Source organism: Papio anubis, chromosome 18, assembly GCF_008728515.1.
Source record: "Papio anubis isolate 15944 chromosome 18, Panubis1.0, whole genome shotgun sequence".
NCBI lineage: Eukaryota > Metazoa > Chordata > Mammalia > Primates > Cercopithecidae > Papio > Papio anubis.
In genome coordinates, this window is record NC_044993.1 from 51,377,186 (window position 1) to 51,392,744 (window position 15,559).

Here is a 15,559-nt window from a genome sequence, read left to right on the forward strand (position 1 = left end):
AGTAAGCTTTCTCTTTTCCTTTCTGGGTCATGAGCAGGTCTTAACCTTCCAAATTCAATTGTCACTGGAAGTCTTCGTGGAGTTGGAATTTCTATCGGGAGTGGCTGTGAAGGCAGGAAGAACATCAGCAAATGTGGTGATATGGTTTGAATGTGTCTCCCAAAGTTCATGTGTTGGAAACTTAATCCCCAAGGCAACAGTGTTGAGAGGTGGGAACTTTTGGAGGTGATTGGATTAATGTTATTACTGTGGGAGTGAATTTATTTAAAAATTAAGTTACCCTCTCTCATGTACTCTCTTGCCGTGTGATGCTTTCTATCAGGTTACTATGCAGCAAGAAGGTCCTCCCCAGATACAGCCCCTGATCTTGGACTTCCCACCATCCAGAACCATTAGCCAAATACATTTCTTTTCATTACAAGTTATCCACTTTTTTTTTTTTTTTTAGACAGGGTCTCTCTGTCACTTGGACAGGAGGATTGCTTGAGCCTGGGAGGTCGTGTCTGCAGTAAGCTGTGATCACAACAATGCAGCCTCGACCTCCCAGGCTCAAGCAATCCTGCCTTAGTCACCCAAGTAGCTGGGACTACAGGCATGTGCCACCACACCTGGTTAATTTTTGTAGTATTTTTGTGTGTAGAGACAGAGTTTTGCCATGTTCCCCAAGCTGGTCTCAAACTCCTGGGCTCAAGTGATCTGCCCACATTAGCCTCCCAAAGTACTGGGATTACAGGCATGAGCCACTGCATCTGGCCCCAGTTTCAGGTATTCTTATAGCAGCACAAAACAGACTAAGATAGACACACAATGTCATAAAAATGAAGAAGAGGGGCTTAAAAAGGAGGAGTTACTCTGCATTTATCCTACAGATAAACTCACTTATGTAGGAAACTAGGAAGCTATTCAAAGGGTGATGTAGAGATAGATGTGCAGATAAGAAACAATCTCCAAGATAGAGGGGAATAAAGCAAGATACAGAAATTGTATACAGCATGCTAACATCCTTGTGTGTGATGTAGACTATTTCTGGGCCTGAACACATCTTCTCTAGAAGGTCACACAAGAACCTGGTTGCAGTGGGTGTCTCTAGGAAGGAGAATCAAGAAGCCTAGCTAGGAGCCATGGGTGAGGGGATTCTTAATTTCACTTTGTAGCTTTTAATGCTGCTTGAATATTTTATTTTTTCACATTTTTTTTAAAGGGGAAAGGATTAGAGCACCTAATAATATGGTGAGGTCAAGAAAGATGAGACAAGCTTGTGAAAGGAGGCAGTTTTCAGGTCACTGATGACTCAATGAGAAAAATATCAATAGGATGGTGGGAGCAGAAGCCAGATTGCACCAAACTGAGGAAAGAATAAATTGTCAACAAGTGGAAACAGCAGGAACTGGCAAAACTCTTTCAAAAGCATATTTGTATGCGAAGTAAGGTAGGGTAGTAGTTCTAGCAGGAGTAAGAGTAGTAGTAAGGAGGATTCCCAGGTTTGAGGTAGGGGATTTTTAACATGAAAAAGACATAGCAGGTTTATGCACAAAGGAGATGGTCAGGATAGAGTCAGAACGGACAGCTGCTGTTTTTGCCCAGCCATCAGGCATTCATTGTCTTTTCTTCTAGTGACAGTGGCTTTATTTTTCTTAAAGGAGATATTCCCTCTCTTCTTTCAAAATGTCTGATTTAGATAGGACATTCCTTCTCTTTTTTCAAAATGTCTGGATTAGATCCAGTTCCCTGGCTAAGAGGGGCAGGTGACCCAGGCCCAACCAATCAGCATATTCCATCCCCCCCTGTGCAGTAAGCGATTCCCCTAGAGATGGGCGTATGACCCAATGTCTTCCAAAAAGATTGAGTCCTAGGCTGCTGGGATTTTATAAAAAGGAAGCCCTTTTTTTAAGGTAGAAGTTGCAGAGATAATGGGACATAAGTTGGGAGTTGCTATATGCCCAAGAAAGCCTTCTGAGAATGAAGAATGAAGTCAACACAGTGGGGAAAGTAATTCTAAGGGATACAGAGAAAGGTTTCCCTGCTGGCATGGTTTGGGACCATGATCCATCTACATCTGAATACTATCATTACTTTTTGCTTAGAAGTCAATTTAAATCAGGCTCCTATTTGAAACCACAGGAACATAGAGAAGTTGTAGACATAGACTAAACAGGGGAGATAAGCAGGAAGGATCGAGAGGGTGGAGTCCAGAGCAGGAGTGAGGGTAAGTCTCACATGAGTTGGGGGAGGGAACACATATTTGCTAAGACAGAGATGGAAGCCGGGCAAGGAGGTCAAGATGACTATGGAGGTGCTAGGAGGTGGTAAGAAGCTGAGGGCTACCAACTTGTGGCACCCGTGGGCCTCAATCTTCCTCATGATTTAGGGCAGGGATCCCCAATCCCTGGACCATGGACCAGTATCAAAATAACAATAATAATAAAGTCCTGTATCCATTAAGTGGAGCACCAGATTATTTTGCCATGGTTCTGTTATAATCCCTGTGTAAGTCACTTGGGCAAATCTCTAGGCTTCTGCCCATCTACAGAATGGAGCAGTTAAATTCCACTTCTAAGGTCATCGTTCAATTATTGACTTCAATTATATGATATTTCAGTAGTTATTGCCAGACAGAAGCTACCAGTTTCATGCCCTCCCCCAGTCAGTGGCCTTCCCATCTACCATTTCAGTTCAAATCGTTGGCTTTTCTGCCAGGGGATATCTCAAAGTCATGTATCTGGTAGGTTCTATGGTTGACTTGCCCCCACAAAGTTCATGTGTTAGAAAATGAATCTCCAATGCAACAGTGTTGAGAGGTGGCACCTCATGAGGACTTAACACTGTTATCTTGGTGGTGGGTTCCAGATAAAAGGGATGAGTTTGGCTCCCTATCTTTCCCCTGCATGTGCACACACACGTATGCATATGCATATATATGCACATACATGCACACACACACACATGCATGCATACTCTCTCTTGCCCTTCACCTTCTGCCGTGGGATGACACAGCAAGAAGTCTCTCACCAGACGCAAGCCCTCACCCTTGGACTTCCCAGCCTCCAGAACTGTAAGAAATAAATTTCTTTTCTTTATAAATTATCTAGTCTGTGGTATTCAGTTATGGCAACACAACATGGACTAAGACAACAACTGATTTATGAACTTCACTTGGCTCAGGAACCTGCCGATTCCAACCACTAAAGGGGGCCTGGTTTGATCTGAAGTTTAAATGGGTTCTTCATGGGTTTGTAGATAGGTGGAGAGAGATAAACAGACTCCAAGCTATGTGTCCTAAATGGCTCTTGGCTATTTGTTTGTCAGCATATAAATGTAGGTTGATGTTTTTATTAAGATCTCTGCAAACTCCACACACTGGATACCCCAAAAGAACAAGGAGAACTGAGCAGGGAAACCTCTACTCCTTAATGAGCCTGTCTCGACTGCCTCATTTCAATGCTGCCATGCCCTTCTTTCAGAGGTTAGTCAATGTATGCTGTCTTTGTCAGCTTCAAAATCAAAGCCTTAAGGAACAAATAAGATTCGCATCTTTTAAAATCCTGCCAACAAATTATAAAAGGTGTGAATATTCTACTTATTTGTTGCAATATTTTAAGATAAATTTAAATCATTTGAATTGTAAGAATACTCAGTCTTTTTCTATTATGTAATAGACACCATTCGATGGTGTTATCATGACTCTCTCCTGTTAGCACAAGCACGAACCTTACCAGGGGCTCCAAGTGCTTCTAATAATCTTTACAAGGGTCTTGAGACAGTGTACAGTCCAGGGATCAAGTCCTGGCTCCTCCACTTTCTGGTTGCTGGATCTTGGATGAATGCCTTAACTTTTCCAAGCTCTAGTTCCTCATCTGTAATGTGGTGATAACCTTACCTTAGAGGGTTGAAAGAATTAAATAAGGCAATGCATGGAAGGCAGTTAAAACAGTGCCTGATGCAGACAAAAACTCAATATATTTTCTAATATATTTGAACAGTAAAGGTTTTATGAGAATTATTTTAAATCACAATTTTCAAAAAGGAATTGTTCTCTTGAGTATTTGATACTTTGGGGGAGTTAGGTTCTGTGCTTAAATAAATCATATTGAGTAAGCGTTAGATCCTTTTCTTAAGCCTTGAATTTGGAGTTTCAACAGCAAACATACAAAGGTTACACTTTCTGGATTCAATTCAGAAATGTCAGCACATCAAACACACACATTCAGACACACACACACAGAAGCACTTACTCATACAGTGTAAAGGGCAATTGGGTTTGGAAGAGAATGTCACATGAACAGAATCGCAGCTCATTAAAGCAGTACTTGAAGCTTTTGACCTCAGCTACATAAACAATGTTTTCAGATGACAGAATTGCCGAGAAACCAAGTCCTGTGAGTATGATTTAGTTTCTGAAGCAGTTCAGCATTTAGACTCTCAGAGGATACGGGCAATGGGATGTGACCAGTTTTAACCCATGTAGTATTTTGGAAATGATACTAACAGAGCATAGGACAAGGATCTTTGCAAGCTATAAAAGCTTGCTAGGTTTTCAGTCTTTCCTAATGTGCAGATGCCTCAAAATTATGAGTTTTAAGTAAAGGGCAGATAAGAATTGGTAACAAGAGCAGAAATGATTGGAATCAGTCTGTCATACAAGTGGGTTTGGAGTTGGCGAGGCCTGACACAGGCTAGAATGGAAGGAAGGAGGGAATGAGCATTCTAGAGATGTCTAGACAGGACTGGATGGTTGCTCCAATGTAAGGAGCAGAGGAAAGGGGCTCTTAATGTCTACTTCTCGTCAAGTTGTACTCCTCGAGCCCTGCCCAGAGAGCACTGACGATCAGATGCGCCATATTTTAGAACACTTGACAATCTGGTTGACCATATTTTAGAACAATTGATGATCTGATTGATAATATTTTAAAAGACTACTAGAGCCATGTTTACTACTGGGAAGATCCTTGTACACACACTCTAGCACTTAAGACTCCACAGGTGCCAGGCACAGTGACTCACGCCTGTAACCCCCAGCACTTTCAGAGGCAGAGGTGGGAGGATCACTTGAGGCCAGAAGTTTGAGACCAGCGTGGGCAATTAATTAAAAACAATGAAAACACAAATAAATAAAAAGCAGAAAAGACTCCAAGGTCTCTAATGAAGCCTACTTAGCTTTCTCTTCCTCTTCATCTCACTGCTTCTATGCTCTTCCTCTTCATCTCACTGCTTCTATGTCTTTGGAGGCAGCTGAATCCTTGTGCCCTGGGTTCATCCCCCTACCCAATTTTCACAGTAAGTCTTACATTAGGTGTTATGGAGCCTTTCAGAGGAAGAGTGACAGGACTTCATTAAGCCAATTCGTGACAACACATGAATGCCATCAAACTCCCCATTAGGCATTTCAATTTGAACATATTACCTAGCATATCTTGTCCTGTGACATTATAGCTCCATGTACTACTACTTCTGCAATAAAATATGCTCATCCATGCCAAAGACTCAATGCACCTTTTGCTACAAGTCAGCAAAATTCTGAGCTGGATCACCGAGACACAGAGGAACTCCCTGGGTACAGCCCTCAGCCACTGCACCCTTTGCATCAACAGGAGGAAGTCCAACCAAGTGCACAACCATGTCCTCCTGCTCTGTGCCCTGCAAGCCAGTGCTCTGTATCACAGAAGATTTCCTGACAGTCTATTTCATTCATTCATCCTATTGCTACCGGGACCAAACTCTTGGCTACCATGTTTTACACTTGAGGAGCAATCCTGTGGGCAGTCTGCAGGGACTCATGTTCATCGGTGCCTTCATGTCCCCATGAGACAATGACTGAGTGCCTACAAGATGCCAGGAACTGGGGAGGACCTGAAGATGCCAGCTTGGGGGTTCTCAAACAGCTCCAACCTGCCCAAGTTTCTATCACCTTTTGCCTGGATTATGGCAAGAGTCTTGGCCAGTCTCCCTGATGTCACCCTTGTCCCTACAGCACTCAGAGCGATCCTTCAAAAACCCAAAGTCAGAACATGTTATTTCTTGGTTCATGAGTTGGAGTAAAAGCCAAAGATCTTTCAGTGGCCTGTGCTTTCCTTTGGCCTCTCTGATCTCACCTCCTTTTCCTTTCTCCCTCAACCCCTTAGCTCAGCCACCTGGAATCCTTGCTCCCCCTTGACCATGCCAGGCAAGCTCCTGCCTCAGGGCCTTTGCATCTGCTACTACCACCCAAATCACTCTCCCTTCTCACCCAGATATACACATGACTCCCACCTCTCTCATCTTCTTCCTGTATTTGCTGAAATGTCATTTTCTCCACCTACTCTATTATATGGACATCTCCCTGACCTGGCTCTTCCAATCTCCATCCCTACTTCAGCTTCCTGCATAATGTTTATCAACTTCTGACACATTGTATATTTCACTTGTTTCTATGTTTATTATTTTGCCCACTCTCCCCAGAATATAAGCTCCATGAGGGCAGGGATGTTAATTATTTTTAGTGCTATGTTCCCATCACCTAGAACAGTACCTAACCTCATCACCCACTGAATGGATGACTCGATATCTGACAACATCCCCACTAGAGGACAGAACCAGCACACGCTACTTCCCAAGCCACTGCTCCATCATGCGCTCAGCGACAGTCTGCCCTTTAGTACCCAAACCACCAGCTTCCTCCCACCACATGCTGACTAGCAACAGCCTGCTGTGTGCCCTGAACAATAACTTCACTAGAACATTCTATACTTAACTGTATATACGCCTTCACTACAGTCCTGACTACACAGGATCTACCTACTGCACTGCTACAACATGTTCTGCCAGTCAACTCACAGGCCTGCTGCACCCTGCAACACTGAGTTCTAGTCCCTGCTACATAAAGGTGGAGTCCCTGGTCCCACAGCATCCTATCCCCCGGGAGCTTGTGAGAAATGCAGAATCTCAAACCCCACCGCAGACTGGCTGAGTAAGAATTTTAACCAGATACCCAGGTGACTCGTGTGTGCACATTAAAGTTTAAGACGTTCTGCTAAGCTACATCATGGCATCTGTAATACTGGATTGGACTGTGCAAGGTTAGACTGCAGGAAGCTGCAAACCTGTCCACCCAAAGTCCTATGATTCAATGCACTGCCTCTTCAGATCCTTCGCCAGCACACTCTCCCAACACACACTGCAAAACCACATGATGCCATGACAGTTTGCAAAATCAGCAACCAAATTATAGCCCTTTATAAATAGGGTAGTCACTTACACAACAACCAATTTATTTGCAATACCCTGGCGTACATAAAAAAAAACCATGCACTCTAATATATATCCCTAAAGACTCCTTTATGTTCCACAGCACAGTGTATTATGGCATCTTGTTTTATGGCTATTCACTCATTGAGTAAGAATTCTTGAGCACCTATAATGAGCTAAACCCTATGCTAGGCACTGGGATTTGACACAGAGAAAGTCACAATCTTCAAGTAGTCAAAAAGACAGGCATGAGATTGAACACATTATTACAACCTGTGATGAATTTGTTGATGGGACAGTAGCAGATATCTACTCAGGAATCAGCAAGAGCCTCCCTAAGTGGGTGATGTTCTGCTGATTTGATGAGGGGGGAAAGGCAAGGCACGGTGGGAATCAGGGGGCTGGGAGAGCATAGGAAACGTCTTCGGGCATCCCAGGTGCATGACTCTGCATGGATGAAGCCGGCAAGGGAAAACAAGGCACTGCATGTTTGAGAAACTGAAAGAAGCCCGGGAATGCTGTTCTTGGAGTCAGGAGCTAAAGCTAGGAAGAGAACAGAGATCTAGCATTGGAAGACCTCAAAAGCCATATATGCCAAGGAGCATACTAGACTGGGGCAACAGAGAGCCATTTGGGTGTTTTAAAACAAAAGCAACACACAACCAGGCAAACATTAAAAAAAAAATGGCTCTTGTTCCCTGCAACAATACACCAAATCTACTGTATTTCAATACAGTTTCAAACAATGCTCTGTGAACAGCTCCTTGCCACAATAAAAGATGGCATTGAGAACAAATTTTAAAAACCCATTTAAAGTTATTTTAATGAACCTCCAATAATAGCACCCTTCACTGATGTTTGAATATAATCCTCTGTTATTGTTCCTTGTTTTTTCTCTCACCACACTCTATTGAATAGCATGCATGAATCAGGAAGGCTGACAGATACATGCATGCCTTTTCACATCCCACAAGGCACATGGAACTCTGCACACGCTCACCACAGGCCTTTTGGAAGTGGCAGACAGTCAAGAAGGGGTGAGGAAGGAGAAATATAAAATCCTGGGATTGGGGGGAGGAGGGCTCTGATGCAATGCATTTGCAATATAAAAGGCATACAGGCAGACTGGATCAAATGGGTAGGTGACGTATCTTTTTTTTTTTTTTCCCTGAGACAGGGTCTTGCTCTGTTGCCCAGGCTGGAGTGCAGTGGCATGATCATGGCTCATTGCAGCCTCAACCTCCCAGGATCAAGATCCTCCCAACTCAGCCTCCTGAGTATCTGGGACTACAGGTGGATGCCGTCACACCCACTAATGTTCGTATTTTTTGTAGAGATGGGGTTTTGCCATGTTGCCCAGACTGGTCTCAAATTCCTGGACTCAAGCAATTTGCCTGCCTCAGCCTTCCAAAGTGTGGGGATTACAGGCATGAGCCACTGTACCTGGATGATGTATCATTTATTATTATTTCTAATTCAGTCTAAGGAGATTGAAGGCAGCGCCTGCTCCTTTAGAGCTGGTACCAGAACATTTTGAAGTACGTAGTACAGCCTGATTACTGTACTTTGAAAGTCATTGTTAAACCCACATGGAGGAATTCAAGACACAGGTCAGTGGGAAATCATATCAAATGCAGAATAGTTGAGGGATCTTGTTGATAATGACTAAGTATTGTAATCTTTTTATATTACCAATGATAATAACAGCTACCTTTTCCTGACTGCTTTCTATGAGCCAGGCACGAGGCTAGACCTTTTATATTCATTACTGCTTAGCAGGGCTATTCAAAATATTTAACGGGTCAAAATGGACTCTGGTTGTAAATAACTATTGCTAACAGATGCTGGCTAAACAGCAACCTGACTTTGAACCATCACTACCCTTGAGGCTATAAACCAATCAGTGCATGGGATACATATGGGTGTGGATGTGTTTTATTTGCCCCTGTGTTTAATTTTCAAAAATTTGTTCTGATATATAAAAGAAATCGTGAGTTGTTTTTTTGGTTTTTTTTTGGTTTTTTTTGAGACGGAGTCTTGCTCTGTCACCCAGGCTAGAGTGCAGTGGCGTGATCTCAGCTCACTGCAACCTTGCCTCCCAGGTTCAAGCGATTCTCCATGCACAGGTGTGCGCCATCACATCTGGCTAATTTTTGTATTTTTAGTAGAGACGGGGTTTCACCATGTTGGCCAGGCTGGTCTCGAACTCCTGACCTCAGGTGATCTGCCCACCTCGGCCTCCCAAAGTGCTGAGATTACAGGCATGAGCCACTGTACCCAGTCAAATTTGTGAGATTTTATCTAAACATCTTAATTTTATATACCCTTTCACTAAGCCCTTACTACATAGGGCCTACATACTACACTGACCGTAACAGGATCTGTCAATCAACTCACAGGTCTGCTGCACCTCGCAACACTGAGTTCTATCCCCTGAAAACCATGAAGATGGAGCAGCCCTATGGAGGCTGCATCCTGCAGGGCAGGCCATTGGGAGGCGAACATCAGCTGAGCCTGTTAGGTAGCTCACCTGCTCTCTGGCTTGCATTGATCTCCAACACTTTCTCTTCTATCTCACCAGCCCTCTTCCCTCATTTATATTATCTGCTTGGCCTCTGTAGGCATCTGAGTCTGTGACCTCTTCTGGAAGCCACCACCCCATGCCCTGACTAGAAGGAGGACCATTGTCTTCCACATAAAGAGATGATTCTTTTGGCTGGGTGCAGTGGCTCACACCTGTCATCCCAGTACTTTGGAAGGCTGAGGTTTTTGGAGGGTCACTTGAGCCCAGGAGTTTGAGACTAGCCTGGGCAACATGGCAAGACCACATTTATTTATTTATATATTTATTTATTTATTTATTTGAGACTGAGTCTCACTCTGTCACCCAGGCTGGAGTGCAGTGGCACAATCTCAGCTCACTGCAACCTCCACCTCCTCAGTTCAAGCGATTCTCCTGCCTCAGCCTCACGAATAGCTGAGATTACAGGCACCACCAGCACACCTAGCTAATTTTTGTATTTTTTTAGTAGAGATGGGGTTTTACCATGTTAGCCAGGCTGGTCTCGAACTCCTGAGCTCAGGTGATCCACCCACCTTGGCTTCCCAAAGTTCCCAAAGTGCTGAGATTACAGGCATGAGGCACCGCACCTGGCCAAGACCCCATTTATTTAAACATAAAAATAAAAATTAGGCAGACATAGTGGTATACTCCTGTAGTCCCAGCTACTCAGGAGGAAGGGTGAGAACATCGCATGAGTCCTGGAGGTTAAGGCTGCAGTAAGCTATGATCGCACTACTGCACTCCAACCTGGGTAACAGAGGAAGACCCTGTCTTTAAAAAAAGAAAAAAAAAAGGAGATGATTCTCCATGCTACCTCCCTCTGGTCTCTGCCTAGCTTTCCTGGCTGAGCTCCTAATGCTAAACTCCACGGTAGTGATTCTCAACCTTGAGAGCACATCAAGTCACCTGGAGAGCCTATTAAACACAGAACACTGGGCCCCACCCCTAGAGTTTCTGATTCAGGGGGTCCGGGTTGGAGCCCGAGAACTTCACTCCTAAAGTGCTCATGTAATGTCGATACCACTGACTGTGACACTGCATACTGATGGACAGCACACTTTACAAACCACGGCACTACAGCTAGAACATGACCCCCAGATGTCCGCTGGGTTCTATGCTGATGGGGATGGGAGCATGTGCGTCTTTCCTCTGGCCAAGTGAGAAAAGGGAGGTCCATATTTCGAGATCTCATAAATAACCCCACAAAAACCATCTGAGTTATACATCTCGCCTCTGAGTTCCCAGCTTCCTGAACAAATAGTTCACTCTTCCTTTCAGTATTACCTTTCCATCTTTTTCCAAATGGGCCCATAAAAGCTATGATGCTGCTCATGACATGTGGGGCCCTCTTCAACCCCAACGTACACACAGATGTTATCTTAAGGAATAGCAGCAGCAGGATTCTGCCCTTCAAAGACCCTACATCGAGACGTTAATTAATGTATGACACAGCTAACAAAAACCACGATCAGCTCTCTGTGAGTGCCTCCTCTGTTCCAGGCTTGTACAAAGTGCTTTATGCATCATAACAACCCTCTGATGTCAAAACTATTATCATCACTGTATTACGGATGATGACACAGTGGATCAGAGAGAGAAAAGGACTGGTCCCAGTTCACCAGCTCTGGAATAACCAAGGGATAGTCTGATCCACTGTACTCATTGAGAGTCAGACACGATTAAGAGTATTGTGCTCAATTCTGTGTCTGTATTTTAAGACGGATATGGATGTCATGGAGAACAGGCCCCTGGAAGTGAGGTCCTATGGAACATGCTTGCAGGAGGGGGTGGGGCAGGATTTAACTGGAAATCACAGGATTCAAGAAGGAATCAGGGCGGGGCTGTGGCTCACACCTGTAATCCCAGCACTTTGGGAGGCTAAGGCGGGTGGATCACCTGAGGTCAGGAGTTCGAGACCAGCCTGGCCAACATGGTGAAACCCAGTCTCTACTAAAAATTCAAAAATTGGCCAGGCGTGGTGGCAGGCACCTGTAATCCCAGCTACTCAGGAGACTGGGGCAGGATAATTGCTTGAACCCAGGAGGCGGGTTGCAGTGAGCTGAGACTGCACCACTGCACTCCAGCCTGGGTGACACAGCAAGACTCCATCTCAAAAAAGAAGAATGAGAATGAGTGATGATGATGATGATGAAATAATGGAAAGAGGGAAGATGAATGATGAAGATGTAATGATGAAGAGGAAGAAGAAATGAAGATAATGAGAAATAATGAGAAAGAAGAAATGAAGGAATGATAATGGAAGAAATAATGGAAATGATGAATGAATGAGAATGAAGGAGAAGCCAATGATAGGAAATATCCATTGAAGATCTGATAATGCTAAATGATAATGAAAGGGAAATGAGAAGGAAGGAAGGAGGAGAAGGAAGGAAGGAATGAGGAGGAAGGAGGAAGAGGAAGATATTAAATGGAAGAAGGAGGGGAAGAAGGAGGGGAAGAAGGAAAGAATGAGGGGAAGAAGGAGGGAAAGAAGAAGGAAGAAGAAAGAAGAGAAGAAGAAGAAATAAAAGAAGAAGAAGAAGGAAGAAGAAGAAGAAGAAGAAGAAGAAGAAGAAGAGAAGAAGAAGAAGAAGGGAAGGGAAGAGGAAGAGGGAAGAGGAAGAGGGAAGAGGAAGATAGAGGAGGAAGAAGAAGGAGAAGGAGAAGGAAGGAGGAGGAGGAGGAGGAGGAGGAGGAGGAGGAGGAGGAGGAGAAGGAGGGAGGGAGAAGGAGGAGGAGAAGGAGGAGGAGAAGGAGGAGGAGAAGGAGGAGAAGGAGGAGGAGGAGAAGAAGAAGAAGAAGAAGAAGAAGAAGAAGAAGCAAGAAGAAGAAGAAGAAGAAGAAGAAGAAGAAGAAGAGGAAGAGGAAGAGGAAGAGGAAGAGGAAGAGGAAGAGGAAGAGGAAGAGGAAGAGGAAGAGGAAGAAGAAGAAGAAGAAGAAGAAGAAGAAGAAGAAATAGAAATTAGAACCTGCATCCACAAATGTCTGAAGGTTGATCCACACACAGAGAGAGGCTCTAGCAGGAGTTCTGGTAAGGCTGATCTGACAGCAGTATGTAAGTTGGCAATAATGAGAAGGGCCACAAAGTAGAACTGGCTGCCTCTAAGGGCCACGGCTTCCTGCACCAGGAGGCATCCACGGAGAAACGGGATGCATGGAGGTTGGTGTAGAGCTGTGATTCTAGCCATTTGGGATGAGGGGAAGGTGCGACACTAGGGAGAGGTGAGCATCACCTGGGAGACTCCTGAACTATATGTCCTTTGCCCCTGGGCTTCCTGGTGGGCCTCCAATACAGTCAGACTGTCTGAGGCTTGGATCCTCCCTTCATCACTGCTGGCTGAGTGACCCTGAACAGAGCACTTTACCCCTCTGAGCCCCTGTTTCCTCTTCCGTAACATGGAATGACAGCACCTTCCTTCACAGGCTGTGGTGAGGATTTAATTAGATGCTGCATGAGAAATGCTTAATATGGTGCCTAGCACGTAAGTGCTCAAGAAAGGAATAACAATACTAGTATCAAAATAACTACCATTATTATCTTCTTCATCTTAACACTCAAACCCTTACAACGTTAGGTTTCAATGACGGTGTTTATGTTCAGTCTTCAGCCTCAGTCAGTAGTTTTACGACCCATCATGGAGTCACCAGGTCTGACCTCTATTTAATTTCACAAAGAAATATTCTCCCAGCAGAATCACAGTTTGATTAATTCAGGTGCAAACTCTTCCTTCCTGATGCCGACAAGTAGTCCCTGCTGAGTCTTTGGGGATAGAAAACGTTCCTGTGGGTACGTGGACTGTGGGAAATGTGAGAGTTTTATTCTTGCATTATGAAAGTTATGTCAAAGCCATCTCCACACCCAAACCCTCCAGGAGGGGGTCTTCAGTTCAAGAGGACGTCAGTCTCTGCTTTACTCTGTTTTGCCTTGGGTGGGAGCTGGCTGCTGAACTGCCATCTTATTTACTGACTCAGACATAGTGTATGTTTCAGAATTAAATTTAAATACTGTTGAGATAAACAACATGACCTTTTCACTGTCAGTATGAAGAGAAAATGACACAGTTGAACCAAGAGAAAGAATGAGGGCAAAATTAGATCCTTTATCATAGTCCAAAAATGGATCTGAACTCTGCTCACCCAAGAACCATTCTCAGAAAGTTGTCAGCTAAGATAGTTACAATAATTGAATAAATGAAACAAAAATTCAATAGGCATCATCGTTTCCATCTTTATAGAGACAGAGCTGGGCCAATGGAAATGTCCATCTTTGTACCCAGTGACTTTGTGCACATGTGTGAACACATACACCCACGTTCCAGTAGACACGCTGATGTCTACCCCTCAGGAAGCATTTGGAAAACACGGGGAACGGGCAAGAATACCTTGTATGTGAATAGTCGGCAGTCAGAGAGAATGGGCTACTTACAGCTTTTGGCTTATATGGGGGCTGGATCTCTTTGCGTTCAAGTTTCTCCCAATCAATATACCGGAAAAATGCATGCTCTTTGATATCACGTTCGCCTTCAGGTCCACAACCCAAACGTTTGCCCGGGTGTTTGGTCATCAGCTTTGAGAGAAAGAAAAACATTGTATTTAATGAGTTTCAGAAGAGGAAATGTGAGACACTCAGAAATCATTACTCCAAGGCATTAGGAAAGAAAGCACAAATGAAGAATCTCAACTCATTTTTGTTCTTTAGTTTTTATTTCAGCAAAAAATCCCAACCAGGACTTTGTAGGAAAGGACCTGATAACAGGACCTGCTGCCGATCATCTCTTACGGTTAATCAAAACGAAGCCTGAATGTGACCCCGAACTTCAAGTTAGAAATGCTGCATGAGGGCCAGGCACAGTGGCTCACGCCTGTAATCCCAGCACTTTGGGAGGCCTAGGCAGGCAAATCACAAGGTCAAGAGATCAAGACCATCCTGGCCAACATGGTGAAATTCCGTCTCTTCTAAAAATACAAAAATTAGCTGGATGTGGTGGCACACACCTGTAGTCCCAGCTACTCGGGAGGCTGAGGCAGGAGACTCCTTGAACCCAGGAAGCGGAGGTTGCAGTGAGCTGAGATTGCACCACTGCACTCCACAGTCTGGCGACAGAGAGAGACTCCGTCTCAAAAAGAAAAAAAAAAAAAAAAAAAAAAAAAAAGAAAAGAAAGAAAAAAAGAAATGCCACATGATCCATTTTGGTTTAAGAATAAGTTTTGTGCAATTACCAGTGCATTTAATTAGGACAGTTTCAATATCTTCAAACTTCCCTCCTCCCACAACAAGAAAACTGGAATTTGACAAAAGCAAAGGCTACATTCATTCAGATACCATTTGCATTTCTCAGTAAAGCACTTGCAAAAATGACAAAACAGAAGAAAAAGTATTAGTCAAAGGGGCCCAAGTTTCAAGTAATTACTTTCTGAAAGCTCATTAAACAGTCAAAACCTAGCCCAGCTCATTTCCCTTGTATCATACATTACACACAACGCCGCTGAGGTTTCTTTGGTGTTCCGTTTAAATTACTTAATTATCAAAACCCTCCATCTTTGGGTCTCTGAGTGCTAAATAACAAGATGAATAGATGCTCCAAGATGAAACCAGACAGGCTTCCTCTTGTAAATGAGTCCAAAGCAGCACGAAAATATCTCTGATCTCAAGACTTGAGCAAATGTACAGAGGGTAAAGACGGAAGAGTTGGTGATTAATTAAAAAAAAAAAAAAAAAACAAGTCCAAAAGCTTTCCAGAGTTGACATCACACTGAGCAGCCCATGATGGCAGA

General features: G+C 43.8%; 1 protein-coding gene across 4 annotated transcripts in view; it reads right to left on the bottom strand.

Moving 5' to 3' along the window:
• The window catches only part of PRKCB (protein kinase C beta), a 383,326-nt gene that overhangs the window by 17,249 nt on the left and 350,518 nt on the right, over positions 1-15,559 (bottom strand). For all 4 annotated transcript variants that reach the window (XM_021931832.2, XM_021931831.2, XM_021931830.2 and 1 more), the window contains one exon: positions 14,211-14,351. In XM_021931832.2, coding sequence (XP_021787524.1) covers positions 14,211-14,351 — 141 coding nt within the window. The remainder of the gene's footprint in view (positions 1-14,210; positions 14,352-15,559) is intronic.